Source organism: Leguminivora glycinivorella, chromosome 14, assembly GCF_023078275.1.
Source record: "Leguminivora glycinivorella isolate SPB_JAAS2020 chromosome 14, LegGlyc_1.1, whole genome shotgun sequence".
In the NCBI taxonomy this organism is placed as follows: Eukaryota; Metazoa; Arthropoda; class Insecta; order Lepidoptera; family Tortricidae; genus Leguminivora; species Leguminivora glycinivorella.
This window is the reverse complement of record NC_062984.1, coordinates 20,381,284-20,401,431: the sequence shown is the minus strand read 5'-3', so window position 1 is coordinate 20,401,431 and position 20,148 is coordinate 20,381,284. Positions and strand designations below refer to the sequence as shown.

At 40.0% G+C, this 20,148-nt stretch overlaps 1 protein-coding gene across 2 annotated transcripts in view; it reads left to right on the top strand.

Moving 5' to 3' along the window:
- LOC125233235 (nuclear pore complex protein Nup214-like) overlaps window positions 1-15,050 on the top strand; it is a 46,251-nt gene extending 31,201 nt beyond the window's left edge. For both annotated transcript variants that reach the window (XM_048139154.1, XM_048139153.1), the window contains 8 exons: window positions 3,706-3,834; window positions 5,111-6,878; window positions 8,022-8,215; window positions 9,408-9,509; window positions 10,431-10,482; window positions 11,123-11,301; window positions 12,821-12,941; window positions 14,765-15,050. In XM_048139154.1, coding sequence (XP_047995111.1) covers window positions 3,706-3,834; window positions 5,111-6,878; window positions 8,022-8,215; window positions 9,408-9,509; window positions 10,431-10,482; window positions 11,123-11,301; window positions 12,821-12,941; window positions 14,765-14,795 — 2,576 coding nt within the window. In that variant the 3' untranslated portion in view covers window positions 14,796-15,050. The remainder of the gene's footprint in view (window positions 1-3,705; window positions 3,835-5,110; window positions 6,879-8,021; window positions 8,216-9,407; window positions 9,510-10,430; window positions 10,483-11,122; window positions 11,302-12,820; window positions 12,942-14,764) is intronic.
- The last annotated feature ends 5,098 nt before the right edge of the window (window positions 15,051-20,148 follow it).

Below are 20,148 nucleotides of genomic sequence, written 5' to 3'. Positions count from 1 at the left end.
ATAATGTATTTGAATACTTACGAGTCCTAGGACTCACTTAGACTCGTGGGCAGCCACGAGAGCCTGATGCGGATTGGAGACTTTACACACACCAATCAAGTAGGTATGTTACTAATATAGAACTTCTTATTATAAAAACCCAAAATAGCGAATATATGGTGCTCGGAGGCTAGGGCCTTCTTTTTGGAGCTCGGGTAGGGTTGCAAAAAAACGGTTTTTTTTCTGGCTTGAAAAAAAACATGAAAAAAAACCGTGAAAAAAAACAGTTTTTTTTCTGGAGTATGTTTTTTTTCTAAAGTACGAAATCTCAAAATTTGCAAAGTAGTTAATACTTTTATACGGTTGTTTAGACATAATGTTAACTATTAAACGAATTTAATCTAACAACTTTAATTTCTGGTCTTATAAAAGTAACATTTACGAAATCTGTAGTTGGTAGTTATCACTATTTACTGTTGGCAACACCACCGCCTCTCCGCGCTACACGCAGCATCGGGAATTCCCCAATAAACGTTTGTATACTGAATGTTAATTGAATTAAAATGTACGTTATTGTTATTGAAACACGTTACAACTCACGAAAAACCGTTATTGTCGTATTATTTGTTCATCGGAAAAAAAACCATATTTAGAAAAAAAACCATGGTGCTCGGTTTTTTTTCATGTTTTTTTTTCACAATTCTGAAAAAAAAACATTTGGTTTTTTTTCTATTTACAACCCTAAGCTCGGGAGTCGCCTGCCCGCTTCGGGTCATTCCTGGTGCAGAGGTTATCGATCGCGGTCCAGCGCGGAAATGCAGCTAGCGTCTTGGGAGCCTTTGCACCTGGAATGACTCGTGGGGGGTTGTTTGACTGAATGTTGTTGTGGATGTTTTCTGTTTTTTTTTTATTTTATTATTATGTGGTAAATTAACTTTGATGTAATTGTGTTTGATCATAAAATATACACGGTGTTTCCGGTATCACTCAAAACCTCAGACACCCCAACTGATTTTTATTTTTTTAAACTCATCTAGAGTATTCATCTTTTAATCTGATCGTTACTTTTTAGGGTTCCGTAGCCAAAATGGCAAAAACGGAACCCTTATAGTTTCGTCATGTCCGTCTGTCCGTCTGTCCGTCTGTCCGTCTGTCCGTCTGTCCGTCTGTCACAGCCGATTTACTCGGAAACTATAAGTACTACAGTGATGAAATTTGATGGGAATATGTGTTGTATGAACCGCTACAAAATTATGACACTAAATAGTAAAAAAAAAGAATTGGGGGTGGGGCCCCCATACATGTAACTGAGGGATGAAAATTTTTTTTCGATGTACATACCCGTGTGGGGTATCAATGGAAAGGTCTTTTAAAATGATATAAAGTTTTCTAAAAAACATTTTTCTTAAAGTGAACGGTTTTTGAGATATCAGCTCTCAAAGTCGTAAAAAGTATGTCCCCCCCCCCTCTATTTTTATAACTACGGGGTATAAAATTCTAAAAAAAATAGAGGTGATGCATGCTAATTAACTCTTTCAACGATTTTTGGTTTGATCAAAGTATCTCTTATAGTTTTTGAGATAGGTTGATTTAACTGTAATTTTGGCAGGTGTATAAATTGACATAATAAGTTTATTATATTTGCTGCTACGGAACCCTTTGTGCGCGAGCCCGACTCGCACTTGGCCGGTTTTTTTTTAATTGAATTTTTAATTTTCTGTACAGCTCTACTTGACTTTTAGCTCTACACTCAATAAAATAATTGCTAACTACCATCATAAACCATAAGACTATTTATTTGTGTACGTTACTGCAACGACATAAGGTTTACCAATAGACAGCTAAGATGTCACTGTAAAACACTTTAAAGCTTTGTCACAGTAAACTTCAAATTGGACAGGTAATCGCAGTAAGCAAATAAACTCAATATTCAAAATGACAAGGTTGTAATTAGGTACGAGTTCAATTTGTTATGACTTATGATAAACATTAAGATTAAACTGACAAACAACGTCAAACTAGTAGAGGAAAAAATAATCGTCCAAGTAACCGGCCAGTATTAATACCCCTAAATACTGAAAAAAGGTAAACAACCTCTAGCAATGCGATATACACAATGTTGTATTACGAGTACAATAGAATGGGCACGTAAAAAATAACTAATAATACTAATTTAAATAAAAATATTACCCCCATCAAGATATAGCTCAATCGATTCTACTCTCGATTCTGAACAAACTGTTTTCAGGTTTTTAGTGTTAAGTGAAACACGGTGTATGTATGTTCATTTAAGATGATGTGTTATAGAATTACACATTAATTATTTGCCCGTATGGAATACACACGCTGTATATTGAAATTTGTGTTAATATTTAAGTTAGTTAAATAATGTTAACGTGTAAATTACGAGATATTCTAATAAAAATAGCGAATCCTACCAACAATATAATATAGATGGATTGATTTATCAATCTCGGAAGTCGTTGGTATGAAAATTATACCACTTCATTATTTTACTATTTGAGACCCACATGGCTACCATGCATCACTCGGACATACGAACGTTTTAACAATGAACATTAATTTGGCCAAATTATCTTTTCCATACACACCTAAGTATATTGTAAATAATAATGAAATAAATATACAAATGTGTCCGAAAAAATATGATAGATTATTTTCCGCTACTGTATATGACAACCACCATTATTCGCCTGCCCTTATTCCATTTGGGGTCGGCACAGCATTATCCTCCACTTCCATACCTCTCTATCGTTTACAAAGTCCATTACATTTCCGCGGTTTTCTCCCGTTACTTCCTTCCACATTCATTCGTAATACTTTTCTCGTCACATGACTTTCATCCCTTTGCATGCTAGGCGATTCGTTTTTACTTTTGACGACCAGTCTGGCGCAGTCGGTAGTGACCCTGCCTGCTACGCCGCGCTCCCGGGTTCGAATCCCGGTAAGGGCATTTATTTGTGTGATGAGCACAGATATTTGTTCCTGAGTCATGGATGTTTTTCTATGTATATAAGTATTTACATATTATATCGTTGTCTGAGTACCCACAACACAAGCCTTCTTGAGCTTACCGTGGGCCTCAGTCAATCTGTGTAAGAATGTCCTATAATATTTATTTATTTTTATACTATCCGTGCGTATAAGTGCGAAAAAGTTTTCCCTTTTTTTCGGAAACGTTCGTATGTGTATGTGTTTACGTTGCCATACCAGTTCACACAGTGTCAGAACGTTTTATTCGAACACTGACTGAAGTAGCATGACACGTTCGTACGTTTCCGCAAAGAGGATGGAGTATTATAGAGAGGTACTGTCAAAGTAAAATTTGTAATCACAGTGCATAGACTGCCATCTCTCGACACAAGCTTAAAACTTTTGAACCTCAGTTTTGACAATTTAGCTCATTATTGTTAGCTTGATATGTGTTAAAATGTCAAATATAAGCGCCATGTAGCCGAGCGTTCCCCAAAGGTGTAACGCTATCTAGGCCACCGTACATTTTTCTCTAGGGCTTTGAGGTACGTTTTTTCTTAGACTTTATCCGTCTATACGGAGTTACATATATATGTCTTTGGTTTCCGTAAACATACGAGGGAAAATATTTTCGCACTAAATCTGACAATGATATAAAAATCTTGGCATTTTTTATTGCTCAGTGGTTAGAAAATAAGATAGCAAATGAAATGTTCCTTATATCCTTTTTAGGTGATTCACAAAAACCAGACGAAGTGAAACCTAAACTAGAAACAAAAACGCCTAAAGATGTCCAAAAATCTACAGCAGCGCCTGCATCCTCGGCGTCTATATTTGCCACTGCTAATGCTACCATAACAGGTAAACAAGTTTACAGATCCTGCAATAAAGAGCCATTTAGCCATTTTAGTTTTGTAATTATATTTTCAGTACAGATGGTGTTTTTTTTACGCACTAGTTCGAGAAGTGGTTCATTATATAACAGGTCGAAACTTCGGAGGCTCATCTGTACTGAAAAACGTCGTACGATACACGTGCGAAAAGGAAATTCGTAACTCGTGTCGATTTAAAACACTCCCTTCGGTCGTGTTTTAATTTATCGCCACTCGTTTCGAACTTCCTCTTTTTCGCACTTGTATCGAAATGTACTATTTCAGTACAGTTGGTGCTTTTTTACTGCACTAGTAGAAGTGGGTAATTTTTTGTCAAAAAGAAAAATCAGATGACCCGTTGAAATTTCTGTACTGCAACAGATTCTGTACTGAAATAGTACATTACGATACAAGTGCGAAAAAAAGGAAGTTCGAAAGGAGTGGCGATAAATTAAAACACGACCGAAGACGACCGAATCGACACGAGTTACGAATTTCCTTTTCGCACGTGTATCGTACGACGGTTTTCAGTACAGATGGCTCTCCGAAGTTTCGACCTGGCATATAATGAACCACTTCTCGCACTAGTGCGTAAAAAAACACCATCGCATACACGTGCGAAAAGAAAATTCGTAACTCGTGTCGATTTGTAACACTACGATCGTGTTTTAATTTATCGTCACTCGTATCAAACTTCCTTTTTTTCCGCACTTGTATCGTAATGTACTATTTTAGTCACTCTCGCGACATGTTTTTGGTGAACCTAGGTCTCCTTTACCAGGTTAGACGGGGGTAAGCTTTGATGGCACACCTTTGACAATTGTCAAACCCATTTAGGACTTCCTATATAGTATGAATTTTCTGAGATGAACGTTTCGCTTTTGCCGTAATCTGTTAAACAAAGGCCTTTGTTTCTATTATTCACTGCGGCTAGCTCCCGTTTCCACAGCACGTGCTAAAGTCTCAGTGTAGTTAAAAAGCAATAACGTTCAAATTTATTAAACAGTTTGCAGTATGCAGGTAACTTTTTTTGAAGATGGCAAAACGTGTTATCTCCGAAAGGGCTTTTTATGGATTTGAACCTTATTACTATCATGATAGTTGCTTTTTAACTACACTGAGACTTTAGCACGTGCTGTGGAAACGGGAGCTAGCCGCCGTCAACAATAGACACAAAGGCCTTTGTTTAACAGATTACGGATAAAGCGAAAAGTTCATCTCAGAAAATTCATACTATAATACACTTTTATTTTTATTTTTTTCAGTACCAAAACCAAAATCAGCTCTTGGATCCCCCACAACAACTTCAGCTACATCATCATTCCAATCTATATCTAAACCTGATTCTACAAGTATATTTGCATCAGCTAACACAACCCCGAAAACACAGTCAAGCTCAATATTTGGTGCAAGTTCAACACCTTCCAGTGTCTTTGGCGCTAAGCCTTCTATATTTGGCACTGCGGCCACAGCAACTTCTTCAGAAAGTGCAGTAAAACCCACTGAAAGCACAACAGCATCTACGTTTGGGACAGCGAAATCAGTATTCGGTTCCGCATTTACTGCCACTATTGCTTCTGTTACTGTTCCGTCTACTAAAACATCCGAAACTTCCACACCTACAAGTACTCCAAGTAGTCCTGAAAGTGTTTCAACACCAGTTACTACATCGTCAATATTCGGTGCAGTAACATCAACAACAAAACCTTCAGTATTTGGCGGTGTATCTGCATTCAGTTCTTCCACCCCTTCTTCTGTCTTCGGAAGTGGATCTGCGAAATCTGCTTTCGGAACATCTTCAGTTAGCACTACAACTGGTTCTACTACTACAACATCTGCACCATCTACTTCAGTATTTGGAACTACAACACCTGTGTCTGCAATTGGAACTCAAGCCCAAAGCACAGCTACATCTGTATTTGGAACTGCAACAACCACTAAAGCAGCAGACGCTGTAACAACATCAGCATCTATATTTGAAAATACTGCTACAACATCTGCTTCTGTATTTGGAAGTGCTACCACAACTTCAACTTCTGTATTTGGAAGTACCACCACAGCTGCAATACCTTCTTCTGCTTCGGTATTCGGAAATACTACTACTACTACTACTCCATCCTCTGTATTCGGAAGTACTGCCACAACTCCCGCTTCTGTATTTGCTAGTACAGCCACGACTGCAGCTTCCGTATTCGGAAGTGCTACAACTACTACTCCAGCCTCTGTATTCGGAAGTACTACCACTACTCCAGCCTCTGTATTCGGAAATACTACTACAACTCCCGCTTCCGTGTTCGAAAGTACTGCCACAACTCCCTCTTCTGTATTCGGAAGTACTACCACTACCTCAGCTTCGTTTGGAAGCCCTGCAACTTCCACATCAGTATTCGGAAGCACAGCAACCACACCATCGTCCGTATTCGGAACTGCAGCTAAATCTGCATTCGGCAGTCCTGCTACCACATCCGCGCCTTCATCAACTCCATCCGTATTCTCAGGAGCGACTCAGAATCAGTCCGTTTTCGGAACACCATCCACTCAAGCTTCAGTATTTGGATCGCCAACAACACAGACGTCCGTATTCGGAAGCCCTGCTACTTTTGGAAATACGGCAACAACTCAATCCGCATTCGGGACTACCCAATCTGTCTTTGGTAGTCCGCAGACGACTCAAGCTTCAGTATTTGGCAGTACTTTTGGTTCATCTAACCAGTCTGTGTTTGGAAGTCCGACGTCACCAGTTTTCGGAGCTCAAACTCAAGCTTCAGTTTTTGGCACCCCCACTCAAACGACTCAATCTTCAGTATTTGGTACCCCTACACAGACAACTCAAGCGTCAGTCTTTGGTACCCCTACACAGACGACTCAAGCGTCTGTCTTCGGTACCCCTACTACGCAATCGTTTGGCGGTCAGAGCGTATTTGGAAGTCCGGCTACAACGACGCAAAGCTCGATGTTTGGTGGAGAATCGCTGTTCGCTTCGGTTAATATCTCAACGACTACGCCTTCGAGCGGTGGCAGCATATTTGGAGGGTAAGAATTTTTATTACTTATTAATTTATTTAAATTAATTTTGAATCAGTCAGAACTAGAGATGGGCCGAATACGGACTTTGCCGAATACGAATATTCGGGCGAACATTCGGTTCAGCTGTTACCGAACCGAACATTCGGCCGAATATTTTAAATCCTTTCTTAGAGTTATGATTGGTAATGGGTACTAAGGCTCTTAATGTTCCTATATTCATTCATATTCATTTTATCCGATCACAATTTATCCGATGAAAAACGAAACAACTTACGCTATTTATTTACTTTGTTTATTCAATAAATATTCGGCAATGTAACCAAATTATTCAGCCGAATTTGAAACATTTAAAAACTTGCCGAATATGCCGAATACCGAATATTTACCGAATATTCGGTCGATCTCTAGTCTGAACTAATGCTTAGGGATAAATTCACTGTCTTAGCTGGGATTTCAACTGAATTGCTAGCCTCGCACTCTTCCAACTAAGCTATCAAGACATGGCGTCTCTGTATCCTACTAATAATTCCAATATATGGACCCATAGGTACCCCTAGCGTCGTGTACCATATGAGTTGTACCCTTTTGGAACGGGCCTTACCCAAGACAGTGAATTTACCATCTCTTAACTTATATCTGATACTAGAAAGGGTGATGTAATACATACATACAATCACGCCTGTATCCCATAAAGGGGTAAGCAGAACACATGAAACTACTAAAGCTTCAGTGCCACTCTTGACAAATAAGGGGTTGAAAGAAAACGAAACTGTGACATTGCAGTGACAGGTTGCCAGCCTCTCGCCTACGCCACTATTTAATCCATATCCCATAGTCGCCTTCTACGACACCCACGGGAAGAAAGGGGGTGGTGAAATTCTTAACCCGTCACCACACAGGCAATGTAATAATTCTATCAAATTGATCTTTGTGGTTCTCCCACACTGGCTGGGATGTTATATAACATTTATAACAATAAATGTTATATAAAACTCTGTGACAGGAACAGCGCGCCATCTCGCCAACGCGCAGCCATTGTGTTAGCATCGTTTAATATATAAAAGATTACAATAATGTATCAGTTTTGTCTGAAAGTCCAAAGTATGGGGATTATGTTAAGTGGTCGGTGTTAATAACGATTATTTCTAGGTCCACCGCGTCTCCAGGGTTCGGCAGCAGCAATACCAACGTCTTCGGAGGCAAAACCACTTTCGGCCAACCCAACCCCGCGGCCGAAGCCATTTTCGGCGGCGGCGGTGGCGGCTTCGGACAAACGCAGCAGTCTAATAGCTTCTGGGGGAGCAATAATAACAGTAGCGGTGGATTTGGCTCTAGTGGCTTTGGTAAGTGATACGTGTTCAGAAAAAAATATAATAACCTAACCACAAAATTAAAAGTTTGAAAAAATTGCCGACATAGTGGACCGATTTTCATGAAACATGGCTAAGAACACTCCCGACTAACTCAGCTTTCAAACAAAAAAAAATTAAATCGGTTCATCCGTTCGGGAGCTACGATGCCACAGACAGACAAACACGTCAAACTTATAACACCCCGTCGTTTTTTGCGCCGGGGGTTAAAAACCCTTTTGTGACATATTCTGATATTTTTGGGTTCATTCTACGATCGACAGCGCCCTCTATGACACTTAAAAATATCCTAAAATATCCACAACTTACATTTAATAAAAAAATGTTTCTCTCGTATGCGTCCGCCTGTATTAGAAATCACAATTTACAAATTTTCTGCACCGATAGCATGGTTGCGCGATAAACGATGAAACATCAGGCCGTCCCTATCGCAATTACAAATAAAATAAATATTAGGGACACCTTACACAGATCAACTTGACCCCAAATTAAGCAAAGCTTTGACTATGGGTGCTAAGCATATACATACTTAAATAGTGCGAATGGTATGGCCTCATTTTATATCATTTATCGCGCGACCATGCTTGCCTGCCCGTGCTGGACATTTTTTTATCGTTAGGTCAACCCAAAGGCAGCGGCACTTTGACGTTAGCAGCAAATTGAAAACTTTGAGACATGATATAAGATACAACGGGGCAAATCTCGACTGAGGGATAAATATAACTGGTCTATATTTATTTTCCATGTTTTACAATGTTTTCATTATTAAATAGGGTGTCCACCGGTTATATAAGGTAGGCGTGTTCGGTGGATACATGTAGAACTGAACATCATAGTGTAATAATGGAAAAAATGGATTAGTTACAATTGTCCCCCAGTCGAGATTTGCCCCGCTGTACCTTATCAGATATTGTTTTCGTAAAATTCTCGTTTATCTAGCGGTTAATCGTATGCGAAATCGAAATGAAGATGGTTTCGAAATCGTGTGCGCATCGTATCGCATGCGCTTGGCGAGGAACAGACGCCTATGGAGAGACCTAGTCTTCAACAGAATGACATGACGTCACGATCCTCAGCATTGAGGGAACGACTAAAGAAGAGAAGAATCGTATGAAACGAATTACTCGTATGGCTTTTTCGTGAATTCACTTTTTTTAATTCGCAGGTCAACAAGCCACAACCCAGTCTTCATCCGTGTTCGGGACAGGCAGTTTCAGTGCTCCGTCGCCGCCGGGGCAAGCATTCGGCTCGCCCACATCTTCTACAGGTTAGTAATATCAAGAACGATTTAATACGGGTCTGACAAAGCCCATACAAAAAAGCGTACCCTTAAAATATATGGGCCTTTTAGGCTTAAAACAAGATGGCGCTGTTTCGCAGCCTGAAAGTGGCCAAAATCATATTTTCCCCAAATATTTTTACGTGTTTTTATTTTGTATAAGAACAAATGACATATTTATTTATTTTAAAATCATGATCTCACGTTAATACACATTTTGAAAAAAAAATTTGAAGGCATCATCAGTGTAGTTATGATAGTATTCATTTAAAAGGTGGCGCTAAAAAATCGAGGTCCGATTCTTAGTATGAAGTGTGTAAATCCTGTATAAATAATCCTTGGTAATGCGCTAGGAAATAAAAGTAAGGAAGTAAGGAAATAAAGTATACTATGAAAAATATTCACGGGCCCAACTACTACTACAGTACAGTACGAAACTTGCCTGACCCATGCGCGGATCCGTACTAAGAATCGGACCTCGATTTTAGGGAAGGGGTTGGGGGACCTTTGGCCATACATGTGAACCATGTGACCCCTCCCCCCTGGCACACCTCGGACACTGGCGATCAAATATATGAAAGAGGCGCGTTCCTAGCACACAGTCTAAGCTCGTGTAGGTGAACGCGTACTATGCTTGTATGAGTGAGATATGACAGGTCGACTGTTCGCGTTTTTGACAGGCGGTAACTGTGAGGTAACCGAGAGGGGGTCGGCGGCAAATTCAGTGGGGAGCGAGAGTGGCCATACTGTAAGATAGTACTCTTCATTATACTGTGCCCTGGCTGGGATCTGGGCTGAGCACACATTGATCCAACTGAGCCGCTGAGGCAACCCAGATATGTGCGATTTTTTCCATGCCCTCAATGCATGAGCGCAAAAGTTTTTACAATTTTTTTTTATTTGTTTTAGGTGGATTCGGTAGTGGATTTGGTTCTAAAGCTGTCTTCGGTCAACCAGCTGGGTAAGTGGTGCCATGAGACACTGATTTAAACTTTCACGATTATTACACATAATTATGCGATTAAGTCCCGGTTTTTAAAAATAATTATGGTGCCATGAGGACAATGAAAAGTGATCTATTATGAATCATTTCGGTTTTTTTGTGGCTTATGTATTTTTTGATGCACATTGAATTGAATAAACTAAACTAAAAAGTAAATAAAATACACGCTAGCTACGAAGCAGACAGAGTAAAAGTGCCATAAACATTGTTGAGTTTGTCACGATGTTTGTGTTGTGACAAAAGCGTTCCACTCAAGGCGAATGTTAAGTCTGTCAAGCCGCTTCCGTCACTACAAAAAAAAAGGATTAATTTACGAAATGTAGACGCAAATGTATTTCGTCCCATACAAAATTAATTTTTTCGCCTTTTTACGTACAATCACGCCTGTGTCCCATGAAGGGGTAGGCAGAGCACATGAAACTACTCAAGTTTCAGTGCCACTCTTGGCAAATAAGGGGTTGAAAGAAAACGAAACTGCGACATTGCAGTGACAGGTTGCCAGCCTCTCGCCTACGTCACAATGTAACCCATATCCCACAGGCGCCTTTTTCTAGTGTCAAATTTCTTTGATCGGCTATAAAATATCCGATATTTTCAGTTTCGGTTCCCCAACGAGCTCCGGATTCGGCGCGCCGGCAGCATTCGGCGGTTTCAGTAAAAGTCCGGGCGGTTTTGGGTCATCGCCGTCCTTTGGAAGCGCGCCGGCATTTGGGGGATCGGCGTTCGGCGGCAGTTCGCCCGGTGGCAGCGTGTTCGGAAGCGCTGCCCCTGCTACAGGTAAAAATACTTGAAAACTATATTTTTTTTACATTTTTAGCTTCGGTAGTATATTTTAGTTGCGGTAGTGTGGCTTTTGGCGGCTTCAGTAAAAAACAGGCGGTTTTGGATCATCTGCGTTCTTTGGAGGCAAGCCGGCGTTTGGCATGTTGGCGTTCAGCGGTAGTTCGCCCGGTGGCAGCGGCAGCGTGGCAGCTACAGGTAATAATACTTGAAAGATCTACGATTTTTATATTAATATATACAATAGCCTAAAGTGTCGGTAGATTCAGTAAAAGTCCCGGCGGTTTTGGGTCGTCGGCGTCCTTTGGAAGCGCGCCGGCATTTGGGGGGTCGGCGTTCGGCGGCAGTTCGCCCGGTGGCAGCGCGTTTGGAAGCGCTGCCCCTGCTACAGCTACTATACTTGAAAACTATTATTTTTAGCTACGGTAGTATACTTTAGATGCGGTAGTGTGGCTGTTAGCGGCTTCAGTAAAAAAACAGGCGGTTTTGGATCATCGGCGTTCTTTGGAGGCAAGCCGGCGTTTGGCATGTTGGCGTTCAGCGGTAGTTCGCCCGGTGGCAGCGGCAGCGTGGCAGCTACAGGTAAAAATACTTGAAAGATCTACGATTTTTATATTTATATACAATAGGCTACAGTGTCAGTAGATTCAGTAAAAGTCTCGGCGGTTTTGGATCATCGGCGTCCTTTGGAAGCGCGCTGGCATTTGGAGGATCGGCGTTCGGCGGCAGTTCGTCCGGTGGCAGCGTGTTTGGAAGCGCTGCCCCTGCTACAGGTAAAAATACTTGAAAACTAAGATTTTTTTTATATTTTTAGCTACGGTAGTATAGTTTAGATGCGGTAGTGTGGCTTTTGGCGACTTCGGTAAAAAACAGGCGGTTTTGGGTAGTCTGCGTCCTTTGCAAGCGCGCCGGCATTTGGAGGATCGGCGTTCGGCGGCAGTTCATCTGGAGGCCAATGTTTTTGGAAGCTCTGTCTCACATGTAAACTTTTGTCGATAAATTCTATGACAAGCAGACTTACTATAGATCAACGTCTTAATACGTTGGAGTTAGTTGGAGGTTTCAGTTATGGTGCTCCCACAGCTCCTGTAGTGAAATAATGTTATATCCCCTCGGTTCCTTAGGTATATCGTCCCGGTGATTTTGAGTGTCGGCGTCCTTTGCAGGCGCGTCGACCTCTATGAATGTGGTAATCTTTAATGACATTTTTTCGCATCTTTATTACATACATACAATCACGCCTGTATCCCATAAAGGGGTAGGCAGAGCACATGAAACTACTAAAGCTTCAGTGCCACTCTTGGCAAATAAGGGGTTGAAAGAAAACAAAAACTGTGACATTGCAGTGACAGGTGCCAGCCTCTCGCCTACACCACAATTTAACCCATATCCCATAGTCGCCTTCTACGACACCCACGGGAAGAAAGGGGGTGGTGAAATTCTAAACCCGTCACCACACAGGCAATCTTTATTCTTTATTATTATTCAATATCGTTAACTCCTAATTTTGTCTCAGGTTTCGGCTCCCCGACCCAATCCAACGCAACGTTCGAGAGCCTAGCCACACAAAACACACTGACATTTGGAAACTTGGCACAACAGAGCGCACCCGCGCAACCAGCACCCAGTTTTAATACGTAAGTCGTCAGCGTCATTAAGCGTTTTACGTCTTTTCATCTTTATAGTAAAATTATTGAACACATTCGCTAGCAGACAAAAAATGGCGCACTACGTCAGAAACCGTTCGTAGTTTTTAACCGCCTGCTTGTATAGTGAGAAGTGTGAGAACCCGCTGGGCGGGTTCTCCAGCATCTGTGCAAAATTCAGAGTACCCACCAGGCGGGGTGTTGGTTGCGAAAGTGTTAAAGTCACTTAGGTCGAACGCGATTAAATAACATTATTTTACCTTTTTTCCGACGTTTCGGCCTTACACTGGCCGTGGTCGCGGAAGTGCAACCAGGGGCCTATTGCATAACAATTTACAACTCATATTACAAGCGGTAGTCCCCCTCCAATTCATTTTATAAGAAAGAGAGTTCCACTTGTAATACAAGTTGTAAATTGTTATGCAATAGGCCCCTGGCTGAAACCATAAGGGAATAAGTAAGGGAAGAGTAGTAACTCCATACATCAGTAAATGCGGGATATTTGTATAGGCTTAGTTAAGTGACATCTAGCGACAATCATGCGTCAATCACGCGTCAAATAGCGTGAATTATCTGTACCACTACTCGATAGTAGGTGTGCCATTTTTTTCAAAGTTCACCCCACTTTTTTGTAACATGGGTATTTTTTTCGCGATTATTACTCAGAATCGCGAGTTCTATTGATCCTGATAGGAGAAAAAAAATGTCCCTAGATTTCCATACATTTTTTCGAACCTTTCATTCCGTTAAAATGTATGAAAAAATGTCTTTTTTTCTCCTATTAGAATAGAAAGAGCTCGCGATTCTGAGTGAAAACCACATAAAAAATTCCAAATCAAAAAAAGAAAGTGGGGTGGACAACTTTGAAAAAAATGGCCCATGTGGCAACAGTGTCTCGTCGGCCAAAAATTTAATAGTAAAACAGTTTACAACTTATATTACAAGCAGAAGGAATTGAAAAGATTAATACCATTGTAATATTGCCTAAAAATTGGTGAGAATGAGACTTTTCGTTCGTCGCGACATCTTTTGACAAGTAGCAGTACTGATAATTTACGCTAGTTGACGCGTGATTGTCGCTAGATGTCACTTAACTATGCCTATACAAATGACCCGCATTTACTGATGTCGAGTTACAACTCTCCCCTTACCTTCCCTTCCTTTCCCTTATTATAAGATGTAATGTTTTGATAAGAAGTGGCCCGCCGAGTTTCTTGCCGGTCCCATAGTGGATACCCCTCCAACTGAGGGGCGACTGAAATCTTCTCGAGGCTGAGGCGTAGGGTTAGAGCCGGAGTAGCTTTATTTGAGGTTCATATGCGCATTGTAATATGCCTACTTGAAAAATAAATATTTCATTTTTCATTACTTATTCCTCTATGATTTAAAATCACTTAGGTCGAACGCGATTAAGGGCCGGTTGCATCAAACCGTCCGTCACCGTTAAAGCGTTCGTTAAATTTTATTGTATGGGAAGTTCCATAGACATCTTCTGCGTGACGATGATGTGCCTGTCAAATGCGGTTGTTGCAACTGGCCCCAAATAACATTATTTTACATTTTTTTTCGACATTTCGCCAGGTTACACTGGCCGTGGTCGCGGAAGTGCAACCCGGCTGCTGAAACTTCAGAAAATCGCATTCGACCTGGGGCTCGTTTCTCGAAAGGTACAAGCCTTTTATTACAAGGGTGTTTCCATGACAACCCATACGATTTGACAGTTCGCGCACTTGTAATACAAGGCTTGTACCTTTCGAGAAACGGGCCCCTGTTAGTAGTTAACTTTAAATATTCATCCGAGTTAACTATTTCAGGTCACCATCATTCACGGGCTGGCGCGGCTGATGACAGCTGCACAGAGGTAGAAATGTGCGCTTAAAACAGCTCCTGTAACTCAAACGAGAACTACTGTTATAGTACTATGGTTGAACATTCCCGAAGGTTGCCACGAATGGACGCGCCACGTTGCGGAATTTGAATAGAACTATTTTTTTTAACCCCCGACGCAAAAACGACGGGGTGTTATAAGTTTGACGTATCTGTCTCTGTGTGTGTATGTCTGTGGCATCGTAGCTCCCGAACGGATGAACCGATTTAGATTTAGTTTTTTTTTTGTATGAAAGCTGAGTTAGTCGGGAGTGTTCTTAGCCATGTTTCATGGAAATCGGTCGACTATGTCACGGTCGGGGGTGTTTCAAAATTTTAATTTTGTGGTTAGGTTATTCATACAACACTGAACTGTCACCGCATACATCATAATAACAGCGCCCTCTTGACAATCATCATATATTTCTGGTCAAAAAACGCGAAAATGTATCAACTGTAGTCTTAAAAAACCTTAATCCTACAAACATTGATGTTAACTGTGTAAATTTATTTAATCTCATCGCTAAATAAATGTAATGTGTATAAGGAATTATTTTTAATAAAAATATTGTTTACTGAATTTTTTTATACCTCAATTTTCCTGTAAACTTGCCTGTCCTTAAAATAAAGTGTGACGTTATCTGGGTAAAGGGACCTTGTCGATGGCGAGGACGGCGTTATAGCGATGTTCGTATACAAATAGGTATCTCATAGGTAAGCGTGCTCCACCGTTGACCGCATCATCACTTACCATCAGGTGTGATCGTGGTCTACCTATCCATACTAAAAAAAAAAATACGACGCCACGGGACGTAAGCGCCATCGATAATAAGGTCCCTTTACTCAGATCATCCTCCTTTATTCCGGCATTTGCCACGGCTCATGGGAGCCTAGGGTATGCTTTGACAACTAATCCCAAGATTTGGCGTAGGCACTAGTTTTTACTGCCATCCGACCTTTTAACCCGAGGGGTAAACTAGACCTTATTGGAATTAGTCCGGTTTCCTCATGATGTTTTCCTTCACCGAAAAGCGACTGGCAAATATCAAATGACATTTCGCACATAAATTCCGAAAAACTCATTGGTGCGAGCCGGGGTTCGAATCCGCGACCTCCAGAACGAAAGTCGCACGTACTTACCGCTAGGCTACCAGCGCTTCGTTCCTTTACCCAGATAACATAACAAATACACCACGCACGAAATAAAGTATCAGATAATATACAGTAGTTATTTTTAACCTTTCGTATGCGTCTGTCAAAAAATTGTCATTAATATATTAGTCATAATAACTACATGTTAAAGTTGAAACAATATGGAGCAGATCTGCTCCTAAGCATACGAGAGGTTAAATCTGATTTCTATTTTATAGGTAACTAGCTTTTCTATTTTATAGGTAACTAGTTTTTAAGATTTTCATTTGGATCCTTAGGTTTCTCTGTAGGTATATTTATCTGCGATTATTTCGATTGCACATAATACTTTTGCTTGCAATGATTGTAGAAATATTACACATCGACCACAGCGTAGGTAATTCTATATACGCTGGGGAAACCTTTATAAACATCCCACATAGCCCGTATTTCGACACTATGATCGGTGGGTAAAAAGTACTTTTTTCTATTATCCCTTAAAAAATTTTACATTTTGCTTATACTTATCGCAAACGTAATCTTCAAGCAAACAAACAACGATCGTCTTAGAGCACATTGATTGTAAGAGACCGCCGACCGATTATCCGTATCCCTCTAACGATACCCATATTATCCGTATCCGTATCGCTATCGCTATCCCTATCGCTATCCCTATCCCTATCCCTTATCAAGATGTTTAATGATAAAACACTTTAAATTCTCGCGCTTTGTACACATAATTTAAAGTCACATACAGGTCGAACGCGATTAATTAACATTATTTTTACCTTTTTTCCCAACGTTTCGGCCAGGTTGCACTGGCCGTGGTCGCGGAAGACTGACGTCCCAGCAAAATGTCACCGGAGATGTAAACAACACAAAACTACCCGATATTAATTTATATAAATGTTTGGGGTAGACAAATAAATATAATCTACCCGCTTTTAGCTAATGTTTATTTCCCACCATGTTTATTTTAAAATAGCGACCCGCCCCGGCTTCGCACGGGTACTATACCTACATGTAAACCTTCCTCTATAATCACTCTATCTATTAAAAAAAACCGCATCAAAATCCGTTGCGTAATTTTAAAGATTTAAGCATACATAGGGACAGAGAAAGCGACTTTGTTTTATACTATGTAGTGATAGTGATAGTGATTAGTGATAGTGAAGTGATTCAGATATGAATTCAACTTTGACAACTTTTTTAGTGCCAAGATTTCGCTGACCGTCTAGTATAACACCATAGATTAAATATAAGAAGATCACACCATCCCATACATTAAAATGCGAATGCGCATACACTACACCACACATATATGGCGCCACAAAAAAATGTCTTGTAGCTTTCGATTATACTTATAGATGGCGTTAAGTGTCACTTTTGACATAGATATAGCTCGAAAGTGACACTTAACCCCAATCTACAAAAAATAATCGATGACAACAAGGATGGCCGTCTGAGAACAGTCCCCCGTCGCATGGCACTTTCAAGAAAGAACCCGCGTGTCATCGGCCCTACTTACTACGAACACTTACCTGCCGATCTTAGGAATGAGCCATATGACGAAGCATTTAAGCGCAAATTGAGAAACCTTTTGTTAGATAACCCTCTGTACTCTGTAAATGAGTACATGGAATTGAATTTGTGATAGCATGCATTTGATTACACTGACTTCGGATTTTATTTCATTTCTTAATTTTATTGTGTTTTGTGTATTTCTATTTGTAAATGACGATCCTTATTGGGAGAAAATATTCATTTTATTATTTTCAATTTATAATGTAATTTTCGAGGATCATGATGAGAAGATAAACATAACTTTGGCATGTAACAAATTTATAGTGTAATTTTTATCATGAAATAAAGAAATCTAAATCTAAATCTAAATCATTTTTGTGGCGCCATCTATGTGTGGTGTAGTGTATGCGCGTTAGGCGGTCGCATTTTAATGTATGGGATGGTATGATCTTCTTATTTATATATCTATGATAACACGAATTCAAATATGTTCACATAAGTTACTCCCGAACTTCCGATCACTATAACTAGATTAAAAACTCGCCAGTAAAATTATATCACCAACTTATCCTTCAAGGAAAAGTATCATAAAATCTCGACGCGCCCCAACTCGGTCACTTTTAAAACTTCGTTCGTTAAGGAACGGAACTGATATAAGAAATCCCTCGGTTTGTTAGCGACTTCTCTGAATATTATAATGAAGGCCTATTCAGTTGGAAGTTCGTAATGACGAGTCTTGGGAACTCTGCGATCAATGCAACTGGATTTTGGAATGCATTTCTTAAATGAATGAGGACACTCACATTTTATCCCTCCAGGCGACGCTTGTGCAAGTGCCTAGGCATGTCACTGTCATTAATAAGTAAATATCTGGGCGATCGAGCTTCGCTCGGTTCTATTTTAATGTGATTTTTAATATATCACGTCTTTAGATAAAAAAAAAACTCTTATAAATACAAAAACAAAAACTTAATTTCTGGCCGGGATTCGAAACCCTGACACCTACGATCTATCTGCGTACATTAGACCAACCTCGTACGACTGAGCTAAGCGGAATCGATGCGCGCGCGGTGAAATTAACGACCATATTTTACGTTTACTAACGCGAAAGAAAAACTCGAAAATTCGCGTTTTCCGGGATCTAAGGCCTGATTTAGACGGCGTGCGAACTCGCATGCGATTTTAGTTACATTGCAGCCTGTTTAAGTTACATACAATTTTGCACAGCCGTCAATACCGCAATGTAATAAAACTCGTATGCGAGTTCTCGTACCGTCTAAATGGGCCCTAAGGCTACGCTAGATCGATTTTTCGCCCCCGAAAACCCCCACATAACAAATTTCAGCGAAATCGTTAGAGCGGTTTCCGAGATCGTCGGTATATATAAATAAATAAATATATACAAGAATTGCTCGTTTAAAAGTATAAGATAATAATAATAAAATACTTTATTGCACACTACAGACAGAAGAAAAAAGACATAATTCAGAACAGATACAACGTGGTAGGTAACAACAGGCGGTCTTATCGCTAAAACAGCGGTCTCTTACAGACAACCTTCAGATAGTCGAGTGGCGATCGGAATAAAATTTACGGGTGGTGCAAAAAAGAATAACAGAAGGCTAGTAAAATGTACAGTCAATGTGATTCATATGTGAGAGAGAGAAAAAAACATATCATCTTCTCGCTTTCACGTATGAATTTCTTTATCTGTGCAATGGACAGGGTGGCGCCATCTGTCATAAGCTTTGAGTGTGCCTCCTCATTGGATAGGTACGGAACTGTTCTTTTAACTCGTTAAAATATTACAGATAGGTTAAAATATTTTGACCAAGATGTTTGTCTGTCTGTGGCATCGTAACTCCCGAACGGATGAACCGGTTTTGATGTTTTTTTTGTTTGAATACTGAATTAGGCTTCCCACAGACAGTCTTAAAAATTCATAATCTTAAAAAAAATTGTATGCAAATTGACACTGACAGATCTGTCAGTGTCAGTTTGAACTGTCAGATTGCATACAATTTTTTTTAAGATTATGAATTTTTAAGACTGTCTGTGGGAAGCCTTTAGTCGGGAACGTTCTTAGCCATGTTTCCTGAATATCGGTCCACTAAGTATGTCGGGGGTAATTTTGTGGTCAAGTTATTTGAGCATTTCTTTTTTTTGCCATTTTTTATTTTGATTTTTTTAGGGAATTTTAGGTCAATTGTACTCAGAATCACGAGTAAGTACTTTCAATCTCACTGGGAGACAAAAAGTGTCCCAGAATTTCCATACATTTTTGTTACTTTCCTCTTTTGTTACCCCACACAACATGTACGTAATTTTTTTTTAACTACTAGGATTGAAAAAGCTAGTGATTTTGAGTAGAAATAGCGTATTTTTTTTCTAAAATATCACATTTCATAAAAGTGGCAAAAAAAAAGAAATGCTCATTTAACTTAAAAACTAATAAGAGTAATAAGAGTCTTCAGACCCGTAACATCCATTCCAAATATCGATCGTCTGAAACACCTTTTGCAACTCTCAGGAGACTTCGTTCAAGTGGCCTCTAAACTCTTTTGACAGGAAAGGGGAAAGCGGAAGTTCTCAACTTTCGCGCCTTTGTCAGAACCCTTCTTAAAATTCAATGGTTTCCTGTAGCGCGTTTTGTAAGCACTTATACAACTTCGTTTAT